Below are 27169 nucleotides of genomic sequence, written 5' to 3' on the forward strand. Positions count from 1 at the left end.
TGCACGGCGTTCCGTGGTGGGAATGGAACTCGGTTTATTCATCCTGTCTCGGACGGGCACTTGCTTAGTTTCCAGTTCGGGGCCATTATTCATAGAGTGACTCTCCTGGGTCATGTCTTTTAATGAATCTGGAGGCGCATCGCTCTTGGGTGTATACCGCTGGGTGCTTTTCCTGTTGCGTAAGGCAGCCTCGTACCCCGCCTGTGCAGGGGACTGATTGGCGGAGACTTAGCCATAAAGGTGCCCAGGGCACCCCTCGGGGTGTTGGAGATCCCGCAGTTACCTGTAGGCTTCTCTACTTTCTGGCCAGGAGAGGTGCTCCAAGGTGGCCTGAATCACCCGCAGACACCGCCCTGCCTGGTGGCTTCACTTCCTGGGGCTCCTCCCTGCCCACTCTGGGGAGGGCAGCTGGCTTTAAGGGAACCGCTGGGCCGACTCATCTTTCCAGCCTGAGGCAGGAAGCCTCCCAGAACAGAAGGAACAGGAACGAAAGGGTGGGGGAAGATCCCTTGCGTGCTAAGCCAGCTCGAGGAGCAGGTAGGGCTGGGCAGCCCTGCGGTGAGCACCCAGCCCCTTCCCACCCGCAGGTTCTTCAAACACCTCGAGAAGCAGCCCCAGTGGGAAGCCGGTGATGTCACTGGCAGGCCCGAACAATCTGCCCTTTCACCGCAGGATGATAACAATCACAACGGTGTGTAGGGGCCTGCCACGCAAGAACACACACGCCCATCGCCACGGGGCCATCTGAAAGCCTGGGTAAAGCAGGGCTTGTCAGCAGTGCGCTGGCCTCCTTTCACTACCAGCCGGCCGGAGAACACGGCCTGGAGAGAAGGCTGCAGGGACGCTCACTTGCCAATTTCCAGAGAAACCCCGGAGGCTCTGCACCACCTCCCGAGGATGCCTCGCCTCCAACCCCAGAACTAGTCATAATCTATGGCTGGGGTTCAAGCAGGAATGTTCCACCGCCCAACTCCAGGGGGTGCCACTCGCAGAGAGCACAGCGCGGGCTCAGAATTGTTCCGTGCTGAGGTTCCCAGGCTACTGCCTTGGGAACGAGGGAGCCGAGGCCTGGTGGCTGTCAGGTGGTGTTTTTACCCTGAATCTCAGGAATCTGCCTTGCTACAGCTAAGCTCCCTTGAAGATTCAACTCCACTGAGCCTAGAAATTCTCCCATAAGACGCACAAGATCGTATGTTTTTCTCGCTCAGTCTGAGCGGTTTCCAGTGTTCAGGTACTTGTGAGGGAGCAAATTCCCCTAAGCTGCTGCTTACCCTTGGTCAGTGATTCTCATTCAGGGGACATTTTGCAACATCTGCAGACTTTTGAGGTTGCTGCCACTGGAGAGGAGCGTCTGGCATCTAGTGGGTAGAGGCCAGGGATGCTGCTAAACATCCTTTAATGTGCAAGGCGGGCCTCACAACAAAGAATGAGCTGGTCCAGGAGTTCCCATTGTGGCTTAGCGGGCTAAGCACTCAACTAGTGTCCATGAGGATGTGGGTTCGATCCCTGGCCTCGCTCAGTGGATTAAGGGTCTGGCATTGACGCAAGCTGTGGTGTAGGTGGCAGGCATGGCTGGGATCTGGCATTGCTGTGGCTGTGGTGTAGGCCCGCAGCTGCAGTTCTGATTGGACCCCTAGCCTGGGAACTTCTGTATGCAGGTGTAGCCCTAAAAAGAAAAAGAAAAAAAAGAAAGAATGAACTGGTCCAAAATGAAAGTGACAAGATGCACACCCTGCCATCGATGGGATGTTCTGACCCCATTTACCCTGGAGGTTACTGGGTGACATCTCTATCCAGCCAGAGCCTCACCTCGCTGGTCCAGCAGATACAAAACAGCACCTGCTTCTCTACTGAGGATTTGAGTCCACGTCACCATCTCTGTCCACGATACTTCAGTGGGTCTGTGTGAGGCCCCAAGGACCTGAGGCATATAGAGTAGTGGTTAGGAGTCCCCTCTGTCACTTCCCAGCAAGGTAACCCTGGGGACAGGTCCCTTAACCTCCTCCTGCCTCAGTATCCCCATCTGTCAAATGGGGATAACGATGGCAGAAAACACCAACGAGTGGTTGCGAGGGTGAAGCGTGTTGCTACACGTAAAATGGTTCCAAGCACACCTGACACTGAGCAACACTCCATAAAGGGCAGAGATAATTTTCATCATTTTTATTCTAGCCCGAGGACCTCAGGCTCCCTCTGACGGGCGCGGTAATGAAAGACAAGCCCGTTTCGGCCGCAGGTCACTGCTGACACTCACTGAAAGCTTTCCCCAAGCTCAAGGTCCCGAGACAGGCTTAGAGAAAGTTTGAGTCGAGACGGCGAAGGCGTGGGTCTCAGGGGAATCCCCTCCCAGGGTCCCATCAGCCCAGGGCTCGGCCTCCAAAGATGGGTGGAGCCCCCTGGGATGGAACCTGCTACGTGGCCTTGGGAAGACTCCTTGGGTGGAGCTGGGGCGTTCAGCACAGGTTCTGAAAAGCCAGCAGCCGCAGCTGTGCACAGGAAGGAGTCTTAGAAGACGAGGCCAAGGAGAGACGGGCTTTGACAACAGAGCATTTTCTTGTTTTGTGTGTTGACTTTAAATTGGGGAAGAGGAGAGAGAGAGTAGGCCTGGGCTGCCTTGCCTACCCTCTCCCATGGTGGCTTCCATCCTTCCTCCTTCCTGTAGGAAAAACGTTTCTGCATCTTGCTGTAGCTATTGAGAGGCTCCCCATCCTTCAAAGTCCATCTCTGGGTTTTTTGGTTTTGTTTTTGGCCACACTCACAACACGTGGACGTTCCTGGCCTGGGATTGAACTGTGCTATAGCAGTGACCTGAGCGGCTGCAGTGACAACGCTGGATCCTTAACCCATGTGCCAGCAGGGGACTCCTCAGAGTCCATCCTTTTATTTTTTCTTTTTGGAATTTTTTTTTTTTTATTACAGTTAAGTCGATTTACAATGTGCCAATTTCTCCTGTACAGCAAAGTGACCCATATATATACACACATACTCTTTTTCTCGTATCACTTGCCATCATGGTCTGTCCCAAGTGATTGGATAGAGTTCCCTGTGCTGTACAGCAGGACCTCATTGCTTATCCATTCTAAATGGAATCGTTTGCATCTACCAGCTCCAAACTCCCAGCCCATTCCACCCCATTCCCTCCCCCTTGGCAACCACAAGTCCGTTCTCCATGTCTGTGAGTCTGTTTCTGTTCTATAAATAGGTTCATTTATGCCATATTTTATTTTATTATATTTATTTATTTTTTGCCTTTGGTCTTTTTAGGGCCACACCCATGGCATGTTGGAGATTCCCAGGCTAGGGGTTGAATCGGAGCTGTAGCTGCCAGCCTACGTCGCAGTCACAGCAATGCCAGATCTGAGCCGTGTCTGCAACCCATACCACAGCTCATGGCAACACTGGATCCTTAACCTGCTGAGCAAGGCCAGCGATCTAACCCGCATCCTCATGAATCCTAGTTGGGTTCGTTAACCCCTGAGCCATGATGGGAACTCCTATGCCATATTTTAGATTCCTCATAGAAGTGATATCATATGATATTTTTCTTTCTCTTTTTGACTTACTTCACTTAATATACTCTAGTCAGATCCATGTTGCTGCAAATGGCATTGTTTTGTTCTTTTTAATGGCTGAGTAGTATTCCATTGTGTGTACCACTGCTTCTTATTGCATTTATCTGTCAGTGGACATTTGGGCTGTTTCCATGTCTTGGCTATTGTGCATAGTGCTGCTGTGAACATAGGTGTATCTTTTTGAAATGTAGTTTTGTCTGGATATAGGCCCAGGAGTGGGATTGCTGGATCATGTGGTAGCTCTATAGTCAGTTTTCAGAGGGATCTCCATACTGTTCTCCATAGTGGTTGTACCAATTTACATTCCCACCAGCAGTGCAGGAGGGTTCCCTTTCCTCCACACCCTCTCCAGCACTGGTTATTAGTAGACTTATTAAGGACGGCCATCCCGACTGGTGTGAGGTGGTGCCTCCCTGTGGTTTTGATTCGCATTTCTCTGATCATTGGTGATGTGCAGCGTTTCTTCCGTGTGCCTGCTGGCCATTGATAGGTCCTCTCTGGAGACATGTTGATCCAGGTCCTCTGCCAATCCTTTGATGGGGTGTTTGTCACAGTCCATCTTGCGTGTCACCTTCTCCAGGAAGAATTGCCAGATCACCTCACTCTGCCAGAATCATTTAGCTCTCTAGGCTTCGTGTTGCTCTCGTGGCCTTTCTTCTTCTTGCCGTTCTCTCTTCCAGCTTTATTTACATTTAAAAGAAAAATCGAAGTCCTAGGAAATGGACTTCAAAATCAGCCCTATTTTCCGGAACGCTGGTCTGGGTCTGTCCCTCCTAGAAAATTCAGATTCTTCAGGGAAAGGAGAAGAGAAGTGAGCATGCGCCAAGCCAGATGCCCAGAGGCAACCCTGTGGACGGACCCTGAGCTCACCTTCCCAGGAGCCCCTGCGGGTGCAGCCCAGCCCCAGGAGCCATCGCCTCACCTCCTGACCACCCCCACACCTGCCCTTGACCCCCCTCCTCCCTCCCCTCTCCCCCCTCCCACTGGCTTCCTCTCCCCTCCCCTGCCCCTGCTCCCCCATGGATGGCCTTTCCTGGCTCTTCTCCCAGGACCTACTCCCCTGTTGCTCCCAGTGAGGCCCAGGGGGACAGGTCACCGTAGGGCATGGCTTATCCTGGAAGGGCAGGGACAGCCTTTGGTTTCTTTCTTTCTTCCTCCCTCTCTTCCTTTCTCTCTTTCTTCCTCCCTCCTTCCCTCCCTCCCTGTCTTCTTTCTCTCTCTCTTTTTTCTGCACCTGCAGCACATGGGAGTTCCCAGGCTAGGGATCGAATTGGAGCTGCAGCTGCCAGCCTACGCCACAGCCATGGCAACGCCAGATCTGAGCCACATCTGTAACCCACACCACAGCTTGCGGCAATGCCAGATCCTTAACCTACTGAGCAAGGCTAGGGATCTAACCCCCATCCTCACGGATACCAGTTGGGCTCTTAAGCCACTGAGCTGCGACGGGAACTCCAGTTTTTTTCTTAAAGAGCCCTCCTTTCCATGTCCCCCTTCCTTCCACTGACTTGCCAAGGTCCAGACTGGCCACCGTGTCTTTATGCTCCTTCCTGGAAGAGCCAAACCCAGAAGACAGCAGCCTCAAGTCTTCTGAAGGGCCAGGGTTTGGGGTTCTCCTCTTGTTTTTGAATCCTGCTTGGAATCTGCACAGTTATCTTGCAAAGGAAACCTTGCACGCAGGCTTTTCCTCCCCAAGTGTAAACGATGGAGGGGATGGCCCAACAAGGCCCTTGACCTTGGGATGTGACCTTGGGATGCTGGCAGAGCGTCTGTGGGAGTGGAGGCCACAGGGGAGAGCACAATAGGGCTGCAGGAGGGAGTGGGCATTCCTGGAGCTGCCTCCATCCCAGCACCCTGGCAGCCTGCGTGCTTCCCTCTTTCAGTGTCCTGTCCCTGCCAGCCAGTACCACCCCCACTGCTCCTAAGTCAGCCCTGAGCTCAGACTTCCGAGGGACCAGCCCTGCCACCCTGAGTCCCAGCTTCCTGCCTGCTCCTTCATACCCGGATATGCAGTGATCATTATCCCCTGTCACTTTTGTTGATATACCCTGTGTCCCCAATGACCCTCTGCTGTGACACTCCTGCTCCATTTCCCAGGACCCCCGTCCAGTGCTCCACACCCAGCCTGCAGGCCCCCTGATGCTTTCACAAGTGGCCACTGGTATCCTCAGCTCCCAGCACGGGCCGCCCCTGAGACGCCCCTTAGTTGGGTGTCTGGGTAGCAGGGCAGCGGCTCCTGATTAAGATGGGCGTGGCCACTGTCCTCATCTCGTCCTCAGCCCCTCGGATGCCATCTTAGGCCAGTGGTCCTCATTCTGTCAGCACATCCCTAAAATCTGCAGACCCAATGCCTGACACTACAATTCATCAGACTCTGATGGTCTGATACGCGCTCCTGAGGGTCTGATACGTGCTCCCGAGCTGATGCAAATGGAGAAGCAGAATAGAGGGGACCAAGCCCCTTCACTGGGTCACCCCACCTCATCGACATCTACCAGACGCGTGTCATACAGCGACCAGGGAAACGTGGTACGCCAGCGTGTGTGTGCAGAGGATGGCCAAGAGGTGATGGGTAGGGAGGTGGGAAAGGCAGGGAAGCTCTGGTCCAGCCCTCGCTGTGCGCTGGAGGAGCCCAGGAGCCCTCAGCAGAGATTCCGTGGTTGCCCAGCGGGGCGGCGCCCTGCTGAGAAAGGCTGGCAGGATCCCGAGGGTGGGGCACCTGGTTGGGCTGGCAGCCCAGTGTGCCAGGGCCGGGCAGGGCCCAGGGAACACACTTGCCAGGCCTAGAAGAATGGAGTTTCTGTGCTGTTTATCAGGACGGTGGCTCCCAGGCAGGATGTGGAGGAGGCAGACGGCGGCAGTCAGCCCCCAGACACGGCGAGGACTTTGAACGGGGGAGCCCCACCTCTGACTCGTTGGTGACAAGGGCCGGGCAGCTCCACGGTTAGGTCTGGGCTGAGTGGTGCGCCTGCCTGTAAACCCAGGGGACAGGAGATGACAGTGGACAGCGAGCCGGAAGGGGCTGTTTCCATGTCAGACAAGGGACATATGACCTGGCCTGTCACCCTGACCTTCCTCATTGGAGGAAAACGTGGACCTTTGCGCAAGATCAAGGAACTGGCTGTATCCACTCCACCGTTTGGGGGCAGCGAGGGGATGGTGGAAGGGTTTGGAGGAAGAGAACACTGCCGTAGGGTCTGTCCAAGAAGGCAGGACAGGTGCCAGTGAAACACGGGCAGAAGTTTGCCCTTAAGGTTCATTTTATTGACAAAAATATATCTCAAATGCGCCCCACTCCTGGAATAGGAGCTCAGGGTCAGCTTGGTCTGTGACTGTGATGGCAGAAGCCTATAGAAGGAGCTGTTTCTGCCCAGGGCTGCTGGGGGCATGAGCATCAGGGCCTGGGCATTTGATCAAGGCTAGACAGCGTGATCCAGGGCAGTCCCCAGACCAGCCCCTGAGGCCAGCTCCCATCCCCTGCCCCGGATAGAGGAGTTTATCCTCAAGCCTTTTGAGGCAAGAGACAACACTCTTTTTATTTATTTATTTATTTTTTGATTTTTAGAGCCGCACCCATGGCATATGGAGATTCCCAGGCTTGGGGTTGAACCAAAGCTACAGCTGCCAGCCAACAACATAGCCACAGCAACGCCAGATAGGAGCCGCATCTGCAACCTACGGCACAGCTTACGGCAATGCCGGATCCTTAACCCACTAAGCAAGGCCAGGGATTGAACCCTCATCCTCATGGATACTAGTTGGATTCATTTACGCTGTGCCACAGGGGGAACTCCCGACTTTTGTTTTGTTTTTCCCCTTTCTTTTTTTTTTAAATTTTTTATTACAATATAGTTGATTTACAGTGTTGTACCAATTTCTGCTGTATAGCAAAGTAACTCAGTCATACAAATATATACACATTTCTTTCTTACATTATCTTCCATGATGGTCTATCCAAGAGATAGGATAGAGTTCCCTGTGCTCTACAGTAGGACCTCATTGCTTATCCATCCTAAATGTAATAGTTTGCATCTACTGATCCCAAACTCCCAGTCCATCCCACTCCCTACAACCCTCCTCCTTGGCCACCACAAGTCTGTTCTCTATGTCTATGAGACTGTTTCTGTTCTATAGATAGGCTCATCTGTGCCATATTTTAGATTCCACACTGAATTAATATCATTTGGTGTTTGTCTTTCTCTTTCTGACTTACTTCACTTGGTATGATCATCTCTAGTTGCATCCATGTTGCTGCAAATGCATTATTTCATTCTTCTTTATGGCTGAGTAGTATTCCATTGCATATATGTACCACATCTTCTTTTTTTAATTACTTAATGAATTTTATTACATGTATGGGTGTACAACAATCATCACAACTAAGTTTTACAGCATTTCCATCCCAAACCCTCAGTGCATCTCCCCACCCCCCAACCTGTGTCCTTTGGAAAGCATAAGTTTTTCAAAGTCTGTGAGTCGGTATCTGTTCTGCAAAGAAGTTCATTATGTCTTTTTTTTAGATTCCACATGTAAGTGATAGGATTTGATGTTAGTGTCTTATTGTCTGACTGACTTCACTTAGCATGATAATTTCTAGGTCTATCCATGTTGCTGCAAATGCTGTTATTTCTTTCCTTTTAATGGCTGAGTAATATTCCATTGTGTATATGTACCACGTCTTCTTAATCCATTCATTTGTCAGTGGACATTCGGGTTGTTTCCATGTCTTGACTATTGTAAATAGTGCTGCAATGAACATACAGGTGCATGTATCTTTTTGAACTATAGTTTTGTCAGGAGTAGTTCTATGTTTAGTTTTCTGTATTTACTGTTTTCCATAGTGGATGCAACAATTTACATGGAAGGGAGTGAGTTTTGATTCAGGGCAGAAAGTACTCTGAGCCTATCTTGGCAGTAGTGGGACTATGAGTTCTTGGAAAGGCCTCAGAGCTGGAGAGGGTTTGGCCCCCGCCCTGGCCCCACTCTGCTTCCTGAAGCTAAATCAGTCCTCTAATTGACACTGACTGTCCTGCAGTCCCATTTTCTGTTGCCCCTTCTATCATCAGCTCACACTGGAACCGCAGTGATAACATGCACCCCCATCCCACAATAGGGGCAGGGTTAGGACTGGGTTCTCAGTACACCAGGTCCTCTGTGCTAACGGCTTTAGAAGTCCGGTCCCAGGTCATCGTCCTGGCGCCCTTTGGAAGGGAGGAAGAGTTTGTGTTGTTCTTTGAAGTCTACGACAGGGCACATGGACCATAGCACAGACAACCAGTCATGGGCCCAAGAGTTGAACATAAGCAAAGCCCAAATGTCAACTGCCGTAGGTGAGGACCTCGGGAGGGGTGGGGTGCTCAAGGCCAAGGGTTTGTGGTTTCATCTTGTCAAGACCTCTGTGTACCACTCAGACATTAGGGCAGGAGTCTGCCAACAATAACCCTAATCCGGCCCACCACTTACTCTTGTAAATAAAGTTTTATTGGAACACAGCCCCGCCCCCTTTTTAACATGCATTGCAAAAGTAGAGCGAAGTCATTACGACAGAGACCCACTGGCCCTCAAAACTTAAAATATTTACTCTCTGGCCCTGTGCTGCTGTCCTCTGGCTCATGGAATGAGGTCAGAGCATGTCTGAACCCCTCCCTCCGTCAGAAGCAAGAGGAGGGGGCTGCCTTAGGCAACAGACAAGGAGGCCAGTCACCTCCAGGGAGGTCACCACACAACTGAGTGACACAGCTGGGCGCCTTTTACAGACAGTTTTTCCTGGAGTTGCTCGGTCCTCTCGGTGACCCTGTCAGCCCTAAGCCATTGGAATATTCCCTTCCTCAAGGAACGAAGGATGATTTTTCAGATGCCGTCACTTTGATGAGCTGATGGGAGGATGTTGAGGGCAAACAATGCAAAGCTGTCAAGAAGGGACAGGAGGGGAATTAAATGACATGAACCACATGCGGGTGAAAGATAAGTCCAAGATTCCGGCAGGGTCAGTCTCTTCCTACGAGTGTCCTTGACCTGGCAGCTCCCCAATGGAGCTCCCAGGATCTCTGGAGCTGTGAGTCCCGTGTGAACTGTGCATGCATGACTTGGGGGAACCAAAGCCGAAACAGGCTGTTTCAAGACCTTAAACAAAAGGAAGACAAGCTATTAAATGCTGAGGCTTACCATAGGTCCTCTTTGCTGGAGGGTAGAACTGGCCAGAACTGGCCTAATGGAAATGGGCCCTTGTCCCAGGGCCTTGGGATGAGTGAGTGGGCAGGGAGGATGGGTGGAGTGGGCTGCTGGTCCACAGCACCCCCTCGCCGCTGTCCAGAGCTGATGGGTAGATTCCTCTTGGCTGCAAGGTAGATGCATGGAAGCAAATGGACCAGAAAGCCAAGTGCCAGGGGAGGTTTCCTTTTCTATCCAGTCCGCTCACGACTCTCTCAGGCCACATGTCGGGATGGCTGGCCCAGTGGCACCTACATCCCATACCCTGGAGATCTTTGGTGACCAGATGAGCCCTGATGGAGGGGCTGCCCCGGGATCTGTCCAGCCAAGGTTGAATCTTGTCTGGGGACAGACCCCGAAACCGCCTTCCCATTGTATTCGGACTGACCCCGTTTCCCTCCCACCGTGCCTTTCCTCCCATGTGGGGACATTCAGTTTAGTCAGTTTCCTCCATGCGGAATGAGGGTTCTTAATTTATGCGTGTGCTCAGGGGCAGTCTCCCTGGGGGTCTCGTTGCACTTTGGTCCCCATCTCATTCTGTTTCTCCCTCCCTTGCACCCCAATACCTGGTCTATGTGCAGAGCAGGCTCTTGAGGCTTGGCTCTGACCCACTGACAGGTTCACACAGCCCAGCCCCTCAGTGTCCTGCAGAGGCACAAGGAGAGAGGGTCACAGGGAGCTCACGGGGCCCCCAAGAAGTGCAGTGCCGTTGCCAGACCGCCCTGGAGAGCCCACAGGGAAGCCAAGCCCCGACCCAGATCTGTGTCCCCATCAGAGCCTGCATCCGTGCTTCCTTGTCCCATGTCTGAAGTTGCCTCTTGACAAAGCGCGGTAAATCCATCTCCGTGGTGGAAGGGGATGGGCCAAAAGTAGTGAACACTTCACATGTGCCAGGAACCTTACGGGCATTGTATTAGGTCTTTGGGCCACTGCAGCCTTTCGTGGCTGCTGTTTTTATCCCCATGTAACCTCTTCTGTGTTATATACGGGGAGCTGAGGTGTAGACATTAAATGACTTGTGCAGAGTTGTGCAGCTATGTGGGCTCCTCGAACACGCAGCCAGTGTGTTCTCTATGATGCGGTAGCATCATAAACATGGGGCGTCTCCAGGGGCCAAGGACAGCGTGAAGCGGGGGAGGACCCATGTCACCCCTCCCTCTCCTTGTCTTGTCCACCTGCACACACGCCCAAACCTTTCTCCTTCCTCCACCTGGACAGCACAGGACGGTGGGGGGCTGAGGGACCAGGGACCCCTGTCTCTGTGGGTGCTCGATTCTGACCGCTGCCTTCACATGCCTTCTCCGTCTTTCAGGAATTTGGCCATTGGAATCGGGATCCAGAATTTCCCGGAGGGCCTCGCTGTCAGCCTTCCCCTGCGAGGAGCTGGCTTCTCCACCTGGAGAGCCTTCTGGTAAGTGCTCCAGATGCTGGCCGGCAGAGGCCAGGGTGCTGTCGGAAGCCCAGCAGTGCCCCTCTGGGCTTCTTCCTTGAAGAACCACCTCTTTCCAGCCTGGAAGTGAATCTGGAGCTTCTGGAAGCACTGACAGTCTGGTTGAATCCTCCACCCCCAAGGCTGGGAGAGACCTCAAGACACTCATGTCTTGACCTTCAGCCCCCATGGCTGAGTTTCCTGTTTTCAAAACCCGTCCAGGGATGGCCGCCCCCATTCCGTGTCAGGTTTTCTCCCCCTCGGGTGGGAAGAACTGAGGTAGTCCTTGTGTCACTCTACACGTCACACGTCCAAACGTAGGTTCATTCACCACAGCCTGTCCCCAAGGGTCATCGCAGTAGCTCCTCTCATGACCCTTGTCAAGGCGAAGACCAGGATATGTCAGCAACATCTGGCCAGGTGATGCTCTGACTCTCACGCTTCGTGTTTTCATCATCCCCAGATGGTGTTCCAGTCTCTTCCTTGGTTGTACCTTTTCACTGACCTGTAAGTTGAGTCCCCAGGTCTCGCAGGAGAGAAGCATGGCCCAGAGTGTCAGATGACCAGCTCAAGTCACCTTCACCTGGCTCATCCGTGAAGATGCCAAGGCTGTAATGTCTTGCTCCTCACCTCGGGTCTCTGAGCCTCAGAACACCTCTCTATTAAAGCAGTCGCCTTGCCGGCATGTATGTCGAGAGCATTGAAAGACTGCTCATAACAATTAAAGAACACCTTCTAGGGGTTCCCTGGTGGCCCTGCAGTTAGGGATCTGACGTTGTCACTGCTGTGACTCGGCTTCAGTCTCTGGCCCCGGGGATTTATGTATATGCTATGCGCACAGCCAAAAAAAAAAAAAAAAGGAGGGGCCTTACGACTTACGAGTTCTTGCGTATACTTAGATGATTTATTTCCAGCCTCCCTCATCTCTTGTCTCCATTTTTGGAGACTACGGAATAGAGGTTTGGAGGAGGGCAGAGCAAACACAAATCCTGGTCCTTCAAGATGTGTGTTTGCTAATGTGCGTTCCGACGTGAGCCCGACAGCCGTGACTCATCTCACACAGGAGAGGCTCCCCGGCCCAGGAACAGAGGGGGTGGGCACCTGGGGTCTGTGTCCAGACCCCGAGATTAAACTTTTTGTTTACCTGTACACACCTGAGCGCTGCAGAGCCTGCTGGGCCATGCAAGCAAGCATGGAACCAAGAAGTATTGGCCTCGAGGACACGACAGTGCCGACAGGGTGGCGCCCATGCCCACATCTGCTCCTGGCCAGGGAGGAGCAGGGACTGGGCGGGCATCCCCTGTCCTTTCCTGTCATCTGGGGGCAGGGAGCTGGGAGGGGAAGTCATCTCCCCCCATTCTATAGATGAAGGAACTGAGGCGCAGAGGCACTCTGTCTCACCCAGTGCCCACAGCCAGGGGCGGTGGGAAAGACGTCTCAATACCCTGTGGATTGGTGCTCAGCCTGTACGTGCATCTTTTGCAGGTAGGGCTCAGCCGTGGGGTTTGACTTATCTCCTGGCCCTGAATTCCCAGTGCTCCTGTCGGCTGCTGGGGATTTTTTGTTTGTTTTTTGGGGCCGCGCTGGCAGCATATGGAGGTCCTCAGGCTAGGGGTCCAATCGGAGCTGTAGCCGCCAGCCTACACCACAGCCATAGCAGCGCCAGATCCGAGCTGTGTCTGCACCTACATCACAGCTCATGGCAACACCAGATCCTTAACCCACTGAGTGAGGCCAGGGATTGAACCCGCAACCTCATGGTTCCTAGTCGGATTTGTTGCCACTGTGCCACCACGGGAACTCCATGGGCTGTTTTAATCAGGGCTCATGGGATTTCAGGCTGCGGAACCCCACACTCACTAGCTCAAATTGAAGGATTTTTCAAAAGGCATGATCTCACCTTAATCTGAGATGGAGGTAGTGGGGACAGGCCCTCACTATACACTTGGCCAGGTAGGTCCACCTTTTGGGCAGAGGTGGAGGGGTGCAGGTCCTTCAGAAGGTCCCCCAGACACACCAGGCATAAGCATCCTTAGGAGATGTCCATACCACTCCCGGTCAGTGTCCTCTCCTCCAAAAGACAATGGCAGGATCACGATGAATGGATATATAGCATGTGGTGCATCCATACAGCGGGCTATTATGCAGTCGCAGGAGGAATGAAGTACCAATACAGGTTACAACATGGATGCACCTTGAAGACATGATGCGAAGCGAAAGACAGTAAAAGGCATTGCACACCGTCTGATTCCATTTGTAGGAACTCTACAGGATTGGCAAATCCATAGAGACAAAAAGGAGATTAGCGGTTGCCAGGGGCTGTGGGGGGCGGGAGGAATGGGGAGTGGCTGCTGGTGGGTATGGGGTTTCCTTTCTGGGGTGATGAAAATGTTCTGGAATTAGATCGTGGTGAGGGTTGCACAACCTCGTGACTATACTAAAAACCACCAAACTATACACACACTAAGTGGGTGTGCCATTTGGTATGTGAATTATATGTCAGTAATGCTGTCATTTTAAAAAGACAACGTGGGAAACTTAAATCTCTGGCATAAACCACGGAGTGTCTACTGTAACTGTGTAATAAGAGTTGGAGAAGGAGAAAGAGATGGTTACAAAAAGCCGTGAGGAGCTTTTGCACCACCGCACCAGAGGGGATGCCGTGGAAGAAAATGCATCCATTTTTCTAGCCCGAGTCAGCGGGCTGAGCTTGTTGAGCGCCTGCTTGACCCTCCCCGTGGTGGGACGTGTCTCTGTCCTCTCCTTAGGTACGGGCAGCTGAGCGGCATGGTGGAGCCTCTGGCCGGGGTCTTCGGTGCCTTCGCGGTGGTGCTGGCTGAGCCCATCCTGCCCTACGCTCTGGCCTTTGCCGCTGGCGCCATGGTCTATGTGGTCATGGATGACATCATCCCCGAAGCTCAGATCAGGTAGGAGAGCTTCCCCTCCCTCATCTGCCTGGGCTCCAGCCTCTGTGCCTACCCTTTATTTCTTTTAATTTTTTTTTAATTTTTTTTTACTTATGTATTTATTTGGCTGCAGCATGCAGGGGTTTGATTTGGGATCTAAGCTTCCAGACTGGGGATGGCACCTGGGCTGCAGCGATGAAAGTGCCAAATCCTATCCACTAGACCACCAGGGAACTCCTTGCGCTTTCTTTGCTCCTCCTTTCTTTAACTCTAGCCCTTCCTGCCCCTTCCCAAGATTATCCCCACCTCCTCCTCAACTGTGCTCTTAGAAACTAAAACAAGAAGTAGCAGGTAAGTGAGAGGAGAGTGATATTCAGTTGCATACACACCCCACTCCCCCCAAGAAACAGACTGTTATTGTTGGATATTCTCTCCCCTTTCTGTCTCCCTCCCCCTCCTCCCTCTTTCCTCCCTCCTCCTTTGCCTCCTCCCCTCTCCCCCCACCTTTAGATTTTTCTGGGGCCCGAATGAGGGAGAGAGGAGCTCTAAAATGTTAACCAAAGCTCTATACCCAGCTTCTCATTGTCCAGCTATAGGCCAAGTATTGGGGCTAAGAAATTCCTCTCTTTGTTTTCGTTTGGTTTTTATAGCAGAATGATTTTGAGGCTAGTATACAAGGTCAGACGAAATCATAGCCTCCAAAAATAATAGCCGCTCTTTATTATTCAAGCATGGATTTCAGAGCCATGATAGGTGACTGTGAGTAAATTTCTTACTATGCCTCAGTCTCCCCCCCTGTGAAGTGGGGCTAACAATAGTACCGATCTCATGTGTTTATCCTTGTGGCTTATATGAGTTAGTCTGCCTGGCATGTCGTGAGCCCCAGTAAATGTTACTTGTCAATATTATGACTATTTTTTTTTTTTTTGCCTTTTTTTTAGGGCCTCAACCACAGCATATGGAAGTTCCCAGGGTAGGGGTCGAATTGGAGCTACAGCTGCTGGCCTACGCCAGAGCCACAGCAACACAGGATCCGAGCCGCGTCTGCGACCTACAGCACAGCTCACGGCAGCACCGGATCCTTAACCCACTGAACGAGGCCAGGGGTCGAACCCGCAACCTCATGGTTCCTAGTCGGATTCGTTTCCGCTGCGCCAGGATGGGAAGTCCAATATTATGACTATTCATAGAAGTAGTATATTTCTCTTGGAATTGGACATCGTGGAGGATGCTTTCAGCCTGGACAGTGTCCTGTGGTGCACCGAGGTCTGACTTTTCTTCGCTTCCTTCCCTTCCAGTGGTAACGGCAAGCTGGCGTCCTGGGCCTCCATCCTGGGTTTCGTGGTGATGATGTCGCTGGACGTTGGTCTGGGCTAGGGCTGAAAGGCTTCCGGACCCCAGGGAAGGCAGCACAGGCAAACCGCCATGGTTGGCTTCTGCAGGACCGCAAGCCTCTTTCTTCACATGAAAACATGCTTCCCTTCCCCCTTTCATCTCATGACCTTGATTGACTGTGATTATAAGAAGACAGTCTTTTTAGTTTTCTTTTGTGGGAGATAGTGGTTTTATTTGGAATTTCAAGTTGCCCCAGAACTATAGATTTTTGCTTGGCCGCTAAATGGAATCGCTCTTCGGTGGGGTTACCCAGGACCTACAGATCAGGGAAATCTTTGCCTTTGTAACCTTCAGTCTCCCTCGCTAGACGCAATGCTGACTCCTCAAGGTCACTGACAGAAGCAAGCTACCAAGAGAGGCGTCTCCTAAGCATCCTTGCCTAGTGACTGGGCGCAGAATGGCTAGGACAGCGCTCCTCCGTCCCTCCTGATCTTTCACTGCTGATCCCCCCATCCAGACTGGAGCTGGAGCATCCTGGACAAAGCACCCTGCTTGCCAAGGTCTAAGGAGGAACATACCTTCCTCTGCCTCCCCGCAGGGAGATGTGATGTGGGACGAGGCTCAGACAAAGGGAAGCAAATCGGCTAGTCTCTCTCTCTCTCTTTTTTTAAGGCAAAGATTGACTCATGGATGTGAAGGGAATTAAAACCACTGTGAACGCACAGTGGGCCCTGTGAAAAGAGGGCAGAGCGAAGCTTTGATCAGAGACCTCTGCTCTCTCTGAATTCCCAGAGCAACCTGGTTTGCCATGGTTTTCAAATCCCCAGGTGTGTACTTTGATGAGTCCTTCATTTCTCTAAGACACTCGGGGACACCAGCAAACGGCTAGAACGCAAACCTTTCAGTTACTTGTGGCAGGAACCATGTAAGCTAATTTATGTGGGTGAAAGATATTTGGAATCTGCACTGGATCCTTCTCCGTTGACCATTTGGTACCTGTATCCTGACCCAGACCTCTTAAGCTACAGCAGGCATTGCTGGATTTTGGCCAGAGAGCTCAGAATGAGAAAGGAAGGGGAGTAGGAAAAGAAGAGTTCGTTTTTTAGAAAATTTCCTCTTTTAAGGTAAATTTGAGCCAAGTGAGCATTCTAAAGTTACCCTGAAGAATGACATGAGTGAGACTTAGAAGCCAACTGCTCCTTCCTGCGCACAGCTTCTCCAGCAGGGGTGACATGACTTGTCTGCTTCAGATATAGCAAAGGCCTGCCTTCCCCTCTGGTCAAAAGAGCATATGGGACCTTGAGCGGGCTCCGCTCAATAGCCAGGTATTCTGGCATTGGGTGAGCAATGCCTGCCTTGCGTTGACGTGTCGCATTGCTTCCAAGGGTGAATACACTGTCCTGTGAATGCCCTAAGACCCTACGCTGCATCTATGTATGTTCTTTCAGAGCACTGATGATCAAAACGGAAGACACACTCAAAGGTTTGACTGGTTGAGGTTCATTGGCTCAGTGGTGGGCACATGTGTATTTTTATGTCTTTGTATGTAGTTCTACAAAATGCAGACTTCTTTCTGATGGATAAGACCTCACAACTGTGATGAATATCAATAAAGGGGGTACTGTTGGGGACGACCTGCGCCATGCCCAAGTCCTTCTCAAAACTGCTTCTTTCCAGGGTTGTTAATATCAGAGCTGACTAATGTTAGTCCTAACATCTTCCCTGCCCAACACCAGGAGAGGCAAAGGAAGGAGCCCAGATGAGAAGGGCTCGCTAGATGCATGGTCGCAAGCAAGAGCATCCGACTCCCTAGACACAGTAAGAGGGGGCTCCTGGGATCTATAGAGTCAGGCTTGAAAATGGGTTGGACCCAAGAAAAGATCAGAGACTATGGCCCCATCGCATCTCAAAAACAGCTTCATTTGGATGACACAGTCCTTCGATATTGGACCTTTATTGCCACCCCTTGATGCTACCACCACCCCCACGGGAAGGATTCTAAACCCACCCTGAGTCTTTGAGTCCTGGCTTCACATTCAAAAGTCTGGCAGGAACATCTAGCTGGCTGAGCTTAGATTCTGTGCCCATGAACTAGCTGGTTTGCCCTCTTATCAAGACTAACACAATAATGGATTGTCCAGTTTTTGGAATGAATTCAGATGGTGGAGAACCAAAAGAAAGAAAAACTGAAGTTTATCACAGCCTCACTCTTTTGCTGCTTAACATCTGCATGCATGCTGATTCCTTTATCTTTTAAAAAAATCTTTCTGCTTAGAAAATGGAGCTATCCTCCATGCAGTCGAAACTTTATACTCCCTAATTCCCTTTTCCCTAGTGACTGGCTGCCCTGGGGGTGGACCACTCCTTTCTTGGATTCAAAACCTCTAGCAGGTGGAGTCCAATGTTGAAGAGAGTGAGAGTCAGTCCCTAAATTGGAGGGGCACGATCCCCATTCTTCTTCCAGATGCGCTTAGACTGGTGATGGAAGAGATAAAACCACGTGTTAATCATTCACACACATTCTGAAGAAACACCCATCTTAAAGCACAGTATCTCCAACCTCCTTAGATGTTCACTCAGAGCTAGTCGTGAAACCAAACTTTTGGTAATTCATGTCCCAGTGCAGAACAGATGGCTGATCCTGGTTGATGGGCTCCGATTGTAAGGACAGCTGCCCCTGGCCTTTCCTCTTGGACGGTCAAGTGGCTTCCTCGGTCAGAAGCGATGTTATACGGGCAGTCATGACGACAGGAACAGACACAAGGGTGATTCCAAGTCACCCTTGTGACATATGAATCTGCCTCTGGGAGGAGAAATCTCTGCCTTTTTATAGAGTTAGAAGTCCCCGGGGAGCAGTCTGCCAGCAAGCAGTATGTGGGACTATTAGAATATCATTAGAATCCGGGGCCAGGGGCCATCGCGGATCCGATGCGCGCTCAGTGGCAAAATCTGAAGGGGACGGATGGCTAGGTGGTCACATCCACGCGTTGGTCTGTCTTCAGCACCTTGGCCACTTTTATTCTTGAATCAGTTGAGAAAGCAACGATGTCCCTGGGGAAAGAAGCTGGCATCTTATAGCGTCTTGGCCACTTTAAGTCTTCACAGAGGGGACTTTGGATGATCTTTCACTCTCCCCGAGGGACAGTTATTTTCACATCTGTCCTATTCTGAGAGGCGCAGCCATCTTTGTCTTCCCAAATGTCTCTGTCACCAAACCTCTCATCTTGCTTCGTTCGAGGGCTCGACCATTCATTCAGCCAGACCATTTGTCACTGCTCATAAACTGGTATAGCTTCTTGCATCAACCCATCTTTTCTTCCAAGCAGCGTGGTCAGAGAAATGTGTGCTTAGAAGTCTCCCCACCGGGAGGTTTTCTCTTCAGCACTGTCCTCAATGGGACGAAAGCATCAGGTCCCTTTCTAGACGGAGCCAGCATAGCACACAGAGCCACCTGTCCACTAGGCTCAGCCGCTGTTCCCCTTAGTCACTGGGACACTGCCATTGAAGCCACTGTTGAGGTGGTGAAGGGTCAGGAATAGGAACAGACACATGAAGAAATGTGGCCCAGCTAAGCCATTTCCACCTGGTAATTGGATTTTGTAAGGCTGTTAGGTGATCTAGGACCTGACGGACATCTTGGGTCACGGATGACAATTGATGCTTCACAAAGAATCCCCTGGTGTCCAACCGTCAGTCTACTGAGGCCCAGAATGTACTCTCAGATTTTTTTTTAAATTTTTTATGACCTTGTCCCCACAGGTCTAGGGAAAGATCATGGTTTTTGTTTGTTTTGTTTTTGTTTGTGTTGATTTGTTTTGTTCTTTGCCATACTGGCAGCCTGTGGAAGCTCCTGGGCCAGGGATCGAGCCCAAGCCACAGCAGCAAACCGAGCAGTGACTAGGCCAGAGGCTTAACCTGCTGCTCCACAAGAGAACTCCACTCCTACCTACCTTCTTAAGCTAGCACAGTGAACACTGAATCTCTGTAACGATTACATATCAATAAATTGAGACTACCTTACATGTGTGTTCTTCCCCCATCCCCACACCTATTTCCCCTCAAATTTGTCAGTAAGGTTTAGAAAAATCCTGAAATGATGTGGGTTCCAAGTCCTTACCATCCCTGGTTTGAGTGTGCCGCCGCCCTCCCTGTGGGAGCGAGCTGGGATAAAACCCCATCACTTCTGCCGCCTGGACAGGTAAAGCCGTGGGGGAGAACTGGGTTTCTTTTGTAGGGTGACTCCCTTAGGCAAAGCAATTACAATGTCTTATCTGATTACATATAACAAAAGCCACCGATCTCAGGTGTTTAGAGCACCAATTTTTAACCTACACATCTCGGGCCGGCCGTGCGCCGGCAGGGTCTTCCAAAGGCGCAGGGTCCCCAGCTCTCGTGTCATCTCCCCTGGCTACTGTCCCGGGCTCGGCCAACAGCCTGCCGGTGCGACCCTTCCCTGGGGCACAGAGCAGAGGCACGCTGGAGCCTCGAGCTTCTGCCTCCGCGGAGGGAGCGGGGCGGCGGGGGGTGGGGGGGGGGAGGGGGGTCGCCGGCGCTGCGCCGGGGGCGGGGCTTTGCACGCACGCAGTGGGCGGCGCTCCCGGCGCCCTGAGACCCGCCTCCCTCCGTCGCCGCCTGCGGACAGACGCAACTCGCGTCCCTTGTGGCCCCACTTGCCAAGGGCCAGGCCTGGCCATACCACTAAAGGGGCCCGTGGTTTCCCGGGGCTCCTTGCCATCTGCAGCGGGTTGCTCCCAGCTTGTCCCTTCCAAGAATGCACCCGAGTTTGGGGGATCTGACGTTTACACAATTTGAGGAAAATAGTTCACAAGTACAACACACAAAGTTAAACACAAGGCTTTGAGGGGGCCACTGTGAACCAGCGTCCCTGCAGTTGAGGCTCCACTGGCTTTAAGGTAAGTGCACCTCTGGTCCCGGGTGTGCTTTTAATTCACGCAGCTTGCAGGGCAGGGACGCCTGTAGTCCCCGGGGATTTAGAGGCCGCAGCACGACTTCAGGAGTCCTATGCCGTGAATTCACTTTTTGACCATCTCCCTAACACACCTCAGCTCAGTAGTGTGTTCCTGGGCGGGAGGAAGCTCCTCCTAGAGGAACTAAACCTGGAGAGAGGACTTTTTTCCTCCCTCTGTCCTGCAGGATGCAGGAGAGAAGCTGGACCAGGGCTGTCAATGAGAGTTGTGGGAAACCAACCCTGAACCCACCTTTGGATTCTGTTCAGCCCCCTTCCCTCTCTCTCTTTTTTTCCCTCATCCTCTTGACCTTGCATAGCCACCGTCTTTCCCCAAGAGCTGTCACTGAGACCTCTGCAGCTGCTGGTGAGGCTGCACAGCCTCAGCACCCCCCCCCCCAACATACGGCACATGCCCCCTAGCATCCTTAGGACACTATTGCGGCCTTCTGTTCCAAGACACCGAAGACACAGGTGGATGGATGAGTTAAAAGGGCTATTGTATCATGTTGGCCTAAGGAAAGGCATGTGAACAGCACAAAGGTGATTGATGGGATTCTTCGTACAGGGAAGACTTGTATCCCAAGATCCCTGCCCTCACCATCCTCCCTCAGATTAAAAGATCAGAGTGGAGATTGTGTGGGGTCTTTTCTGATGTAGTCTCTAGTCTCCAGCAAACTATGAGCCACAAAATTAATGTCTCCCCCTGGCCTCTCTCCATCCAGCAGGGAGGGGTGTGGATCTAGGCTGTATGGAGTTGATGAGGACCCCCGCCCTGGGGTTTAAGGCCAGGCTGGCATCTCCCTTCACTGATTGCAAGAGCCATAAACTCCAAGAAGCCCAAGATGTGCCAGGGAAGGATGAAAATATAGAATAAGCCTGGGGGACGATGCCAAGAGAGGAGAGGCCTGTAGCTGGTTTCTGCCAGCATTCTAGGTGTGCACTAAGAGTGCAAGGGGTTATTCCTTTCTTTGACCTTTGCCTTTTAGGGTTAGAGTTCAGTATGCACTTGGGTCTGCAGCCTTTGCTGGTCACTACCACAGCCTGAAGGGTGTCCCGTGGAAAACAACAGTGAACTGATTTAAGGTCAGTGCTTTGGTTTGTACGTCATCATAGCTTTTCTGGAACAGGAATTGCTCCATTTCTGCTTTTTCAGTGAAGATGCTTCCTGAACTTAATATATGAAATGATAAGGAATGTAAGAGTGTTCATTTACTACCACGCCTGCGATACAGGTTGAAAGAAAAGAGACTGCTCTTAAAGAAATGGTTCATGAATCTGCAGATTTCTTCTGTGTGGACATTGGTCCTGTTTGGTAACTTGGTAGGAACTGGTCATTGTATGTGTTCTCTGCTCTTGTAGAGCAGACTAGCACAAGGTGAGTGGCTTAAATAAAGCAGTGTGATTTATTATTTCCGTTTCCCTGGGTTGGGAATTGGGACCAAGTTCAAGTGGGTCCTCACAAGGCTGCAGTCAAGGTGGTGGCTGGGCTGTGGTCTCATCCGGAGGCTCTGCCTTTAAGCCCACTCAAGTGGTTGGCAGAGTGAGTTCCTGCCGGTTGTAGGACTGGGGCCCCAGCTTCTTGCTGACCATTGGCTGGAGGATTTCCTTAGTTCCTAGGGGCTTCCTGCAGTTCCTAGAGGCCGTCTCCAAGTCCTTACCCTGGGCTTTCCAACATGGCAGCTGATGCCACCAAGCCAGCCTCTGGGTGAGTTTGCTAGCAAGCGGAGAGTCTTGTATAATGTACCGTCATCACACGAGTGCCATCCTGTCACTTTTGCCATAGTCTCTGGGCTCATAAGCCCGGGTCACACAAGTTGGTGTCATGGGTTCACGGTCATCTTTTACATCAGTCAGGATAAGCGTGACAGAATAAACTATAGGCAGGTACAATATGGTTTTATTCTCTTTCTGATTTGCATCTACACTTCAGAATGGTGCAGTGGGAGGCGGGGAGGGTTGAGTGAGCAGGGAGGAGGTTGGAGTCAAGGACACCTGTCGAGAGAGATGAATGGTGCTGCGTGAGTCCTGGGGAGTCTTGGCCCTTCTGCCCTGCCCTTCTCTGAGAAGTTTCCATGGGCTGATCCCCGAAAACGGTGGGTCAGGGCTGTGGCCAGCTCTTGGCTTCTTTACATGACCCAGGAGCAGAAATTGGAGATGCCAGGTACTTGGGGCGCAGCATCAGCAAGTCTGTTCTCTTCCACCCCATCTTATGAGCATAGCGGAGCCAAGTATAAAAATAATTCAGATGCAGGTTACTGTTTCCAGGTAGGCCCGTCCTGGGATGCAACAGAGATGTCTTACTTTTGGTCGCTGCCTTTAGTTTGACTTAGGAACATTTACCGATCAGCTCCTAACATGGCGAATTCCGTGGTCGTGGCTGTCGAAGCTCAGCCAGTGGCTGCAGTTTGCAGGCAGAAGGACAGAAAGGGACACAAGGGCAATAGCATCCCCCAAACAGAGTCCACTGACGGGATCTATAAGATGGTATAGACCTGGAAGTCCCTCAAAGAGTGTTTGGTTTATATGTATACACACACACATAGTTGTACATTCAACATGCGTTTCAAAGACTTGTGTAATAAGAACAACAAAAATCCTGTAGGTCAAAGTCGAGCGTTAACTTTCTCGCTTTGGAACCCAAACGTCAGTGTAAAGGGATGTTTCAGGTTATCCGGCAGAGATTAAAAGGGATCATGCTGCAGAGAGCAGAAAGGCTCATGAAGCCACATCGTCCTCCCTCTTAAGATCTGTTTTTTTTTAAATTGTTAAAAAAATTTTTTTTATTGAAGTATAGTTGATTTACAGTGTTCTGTCAATATCTGCAGTACAGCCAAGGAACCCAGTCATGTGTGTGTGTGTGTGTGTGTGTGTGTGTGTATTCTTTTGCTTACCCAATAGGTTATGCCTGTTTAGGGGGAGGAGTGACATAGGGTGTGTGTGTTTATTTAATGTAGAATTCTTGGCACGTGTAAAAGTCTTGGCAAACCTATCAGGTTGGCAGGTGCTGAAAGGTCAAATCCTCTTTTTCCAAACCAGAAAAACTCTGATGTCAGTTTCCCATTCTCCTGCTCACGGCTCCCCCAGGCAGAGGGCCACCTCCCTTCGCCCTCGGGGGACAGAGGCACCAGACACAGTGATGACACAGCCGTGGAGGTTAAAGGGAGAGGCAGGTTTAGATCTTTTCCTCCGGGGACTCTGTCATTTATGAATATTCATTGTGAAAGCCGGGGATGAAAATGGGTGGATGCTTTAGCCTCATCTTAAGGTTTGGATTGTGGTAGGATGTGGGGGGGGGGGCAGGTAGGAAAGGAGACAGGGAATTTAATGGGGGTGCACTTGGCCCCATTGCAGAAATGTGCTGTGGGCTGGAGGCCTACCACCCTGGCTTTGGGAAAAGGCAGGAGTCCCCAGGGAGTGCCTTGAGAAGTCACAGCACGGACTGTGTGTCTGCATGAGAGATGACAATGCAGATAGCACGGCAGATTGTGATCAGCCTTGGCAGGGGAGCGCCCAGCAGGGCTTTGTGGTTTGGAAAAGTGCGGCAAACAAGTAGGGCACAAGGCTCCCCAGAAGCACGCCCTACTTGCCCTCGGCACCCATACCCGGCCTCTCCCACCAAACACTCAGCATCCATTTCCTCCCTCCTCGGCTGCTCAGGGAGGCTGGTCCCCACTGGTTGGCCCCTGGAGATCTCTCCCATCCGCCTCTGGTGCCCTGCTTTTTCGCTCGGTCACTGACTTCCCGTGTTGCCTGTGTCCCACGCATGGGCCAGTGCCATTCTTCGTTTAGATTTTTGGCGAGTATAAAGAGGAATGAGCCGGCTCAGGTTGAGAAGAAGGTTGGCATCCTGTCAATCAGAAGGAAAGTTAGCACCTAGGCATTTGGATGTCAAGGCCTGATGATTCAGGAATTACCTGGTGATTTTTGATATCACATCTCTAATTGCCACCTCAATCCACTAAGAACAAAAACAGCAGGAGGAAAAGATTCGGCCAATCCCACTAGTGTGAGCCATGTACCAGTTAAAAATGGAACTGGAGGAGTTCCCATTGCAGCTCAGTGGTTAACGAATCCGACTAGGAACCATGGGGTTGCGGGTTTGATCCCTGGCCTCGCTCAATGGGTTAAGGATCTGGCATTGCGGTGAGCTGTGGTGTAGGTTGCAGCCACCGCAACACCAGGCTCAGATCTGGCGTTGTGGTGGCTCTTGCATAGGCCGGCAGGTACAACTCCGATTAAACCCCTAGCCTGGGAACCTCCATATGCCGCAGGAGCAGCCCTAGAAAAGGCAAAAAGACAAAAAAAAAAAAAGGAGCTGGAGATCCCATGATGGCTCAGCAGTAACGAACCTGACTAGTATCCATGAGGACTCAGGTTCAGTTTCTGGCCTTGCTCAGTGGGTTAAGAATCTGGTGTTGCCGTGAGCTGTAGTGTAGATAGGTTGCAGACGCGGCTCGGATCCCGTGTTGCTGTGGCTCTGGCGTAGGCCAGCATCTGCAGCTCTGATTTGACCCCTAGCCTGGGAATTTCCATATGCTGCAAAAAAAAAAAAAAAAGTGGAACCGATGCTCTCTTTAAAACCCTGCAGAAATAACAATGTCCTGGGGGTGCTTTACTTGGGGGCACTAAAAGGTGAAAAGTGATTTTTGCCAGCCATTCTAGCTAGCCAGTCTGCCCTTCCTTCTGTTCAGCAAATCTCTGTGATGTCTTCTTTAAAACCATCCCTGCAGCTTTTTTTTTTTTTTTTTTTTTTTTTTTTTTTGTCTTTTTGTCTTTTTGCTATTTCTTGGGCCGCTCCACGGCATATGGAGGTTCCCAGGCTAGGGGTCGAATCAGAGCTGTAGCTGTTGGCCTATGCCAGAGCCACAGCAACTCGGGATCCGAGCCGCATCTGCAACCTACACCACAGCTCACGGCAACGCCGGATCGTTAACCCGGCAAGGACAGGGACCGAACCCGCAACCTCATGGTTCCTAGTCGGATTCGTTAACCACTGCGCCACGACGGGAGCTCCCTGCAGCTTTGATCAAAATGTGTCCTGAGTTTAGGAACCACCTTCTGTCCAGTCTACCTGATCTCCATTGTGTGACATAAATCTGTACGACCGCAGACATACGTATTTGGGGCATGGATGTCACTAGATGCTGGTCTGGAATCCTTCCGACTAAGATGGGTGGTTCATTGTCCAACACGGGCCGAAGCTTACGCACCTTTATGCTGTCAGGTTAAAAAAAGCAAAGCCAAGTCTCCTTTAGCCACTATAATTTAAAAAGCAAGGTCAGGAAACGATTGGAAAAGAAAGAAAAGACATCCTACAGAATGGGAGAAAATAGTTGCAAATGATGCAACTGGCAAGGGCTTCATCTCTAAAGTATACAGACAGCTCATACAACTCAACAACAAAACAAACCGGTCGAGGAGAGGACAAAAGACCTAAATAGACATTTCTCCAAAGAAGAGATATAGACACATGACAAGATGCTCAACATCACTGATTATTAGAGAAAAGCAAATCAAAACTATAAGGAGGCACCACCTCACACCAGTCAGAATGGCCATCATTAGTAAGTCTACAAATAACCAATGCTGGAGAGGGTGTGGAGAAAAGGGAACCCTCCTGCACTGTCAGTGGGAGTGTAAATTGGTACAACCACCACGGAAAACAGTGTGAAGTTTCCTCAGAAAACTAAATAATAGAACTACCAGCAATCCAACTCCTAGGCATATATCTAGACAAAACTATAATTTAAAAAGATCCCTGCACCTGTATGTTCATTGCAGCACTATTCACAAGAGCCAAGACATGGAAACAATCCAAACGTCCATCAGCAGATGAATGGTTAAGGAAGATGCGGTACATGTATACAATGGAATACTACTCGGCCATGAAAAAAACAAAGTAATGTCATTTGTAGCAACATGGATGCAACTAGGGTTTTTTTTTTTTTTTTTTTTTTTTTGCTTTTTAGGGCCACACCCACGGCATATGGAGGTTCCCAGGCTAGGGATTGAATCAGAGTTACAGCTGCCTGCCTACACCACAGCCACAGCAACGCAGGATCTGAGCCACATCTGCAGCCTGTATCACAGCTCATGTCAACGCCAAATCCTTAACCCACTGAGCAAGGCCAGGGATGGAACCCACAACCTCATGGTTCCTAGTTGGATTTATTTCCCCTGTGCCACGATGGAAGCTCCAGAGATTTCTTCTTTTTTTTTTTTTTTTTTTGTCTTTTTGCCATTTCTTTGGGCTGCTTCTGTGGCATATGGAGGTTCCCAGGCTAGGGGTCTAATCAGAGCTGTAGCCGCTGGCCTACACCAGAGCCACAGCAGCGAGGGATCCGAGCTGCGTCTGCAACCTACACCACAGCTCATGGCAACGCCGCATCCTTAACCCACTGAGCAAGGGCAGGGACCAAACCCGAAACCTCATGGTTCCTAGTCGGATTCGTTAACCACTGCGCCACGATGGGAACTCCCAGAGATTCTTATACTAAGTAGACTTAGTCAGAAAAAGACAAATACCGTATCGTGGAATCTAAAATATGGCAAAGATGAACCCATCTACAGAACAGAAACAGACTCAGACGTAGAGAACAGACTTGTGGTTGCCAAGGGGGAGAGGGGAGGAGTGGGGTAGACTGGGAATCTGAGCTTAGTAGATGCAAACTATTATATTTAGAATGGATGAGCAATGAGGTCCTCTTGTATAGCACAGGGAACTCTATCCAATCTCTTGGTATAGACC

The 27169-nt window shown here is 51.0% G+C and overlaps 1 protein-coding gene and 1 long non-coding RNA gene across 29 annotated transcripts in view; both read left to right on the forward strand.

Annotated features, from left to right (window-relative positions):
* Positions 1-17083, forward strand: part of SLC39A11 (solute carrier family 39 member 11) — a 445093-nt gene extending 428010 nt beyond the window's left edge. For all 28 annotated transcript variants that reach the window (XM_021066702.2, XM_084983768.1, XM_084983772.1 and 25 more), the window contains 3 exons: positions 11095-11193; positions 13980-14138; positions 15416-17083. In XM_021066702.2, the coding sequence (XP_020922361.1) occupies positions 11095-11193; positions 13980-14138; positions 15416-15494 (337 nt within the window). In that variant the 3' untranslated portion in view covers positions 15495-17083. The remainder of the gene's footprint in view (positions 1-11094; positions 11194-13979; positions 14139-15415) is intronic.
* Positions 17084-20059: 2976 nt separating this feature from the next.
* LOC146398024 (uncharacterized) lies at positions 20060-26160 on the forward strand. Its single transcript, XR_014820800.1, has 3 exons — positions 20060-20365; positions 21408-24463; positions 25432-26160. It is a non-coding gene; the product is annotated as an uncharacterized LOC146398024 (long non-coding RNA).
* Positions 26161-27169: the final 1009 nt, after the last annotated feature.

This window comes from Sus scrofa, chromosome 12 (genome assembly GCF_054392235.1).
Source record: "Sus scrofa isolate SSC_HxYL_T2T_F1_AM1 chromosome 12, Sscrofa_HxYL_maternal_Yorkshire_Landrace_v2.0, whole genome shotgun sequence".
NCBI classification, from domain to species: Eukaryota; Metazoa; Chordata; class Mammalia; order Artiodactyla; family Suidae; genus Sus; species Sus scrofa.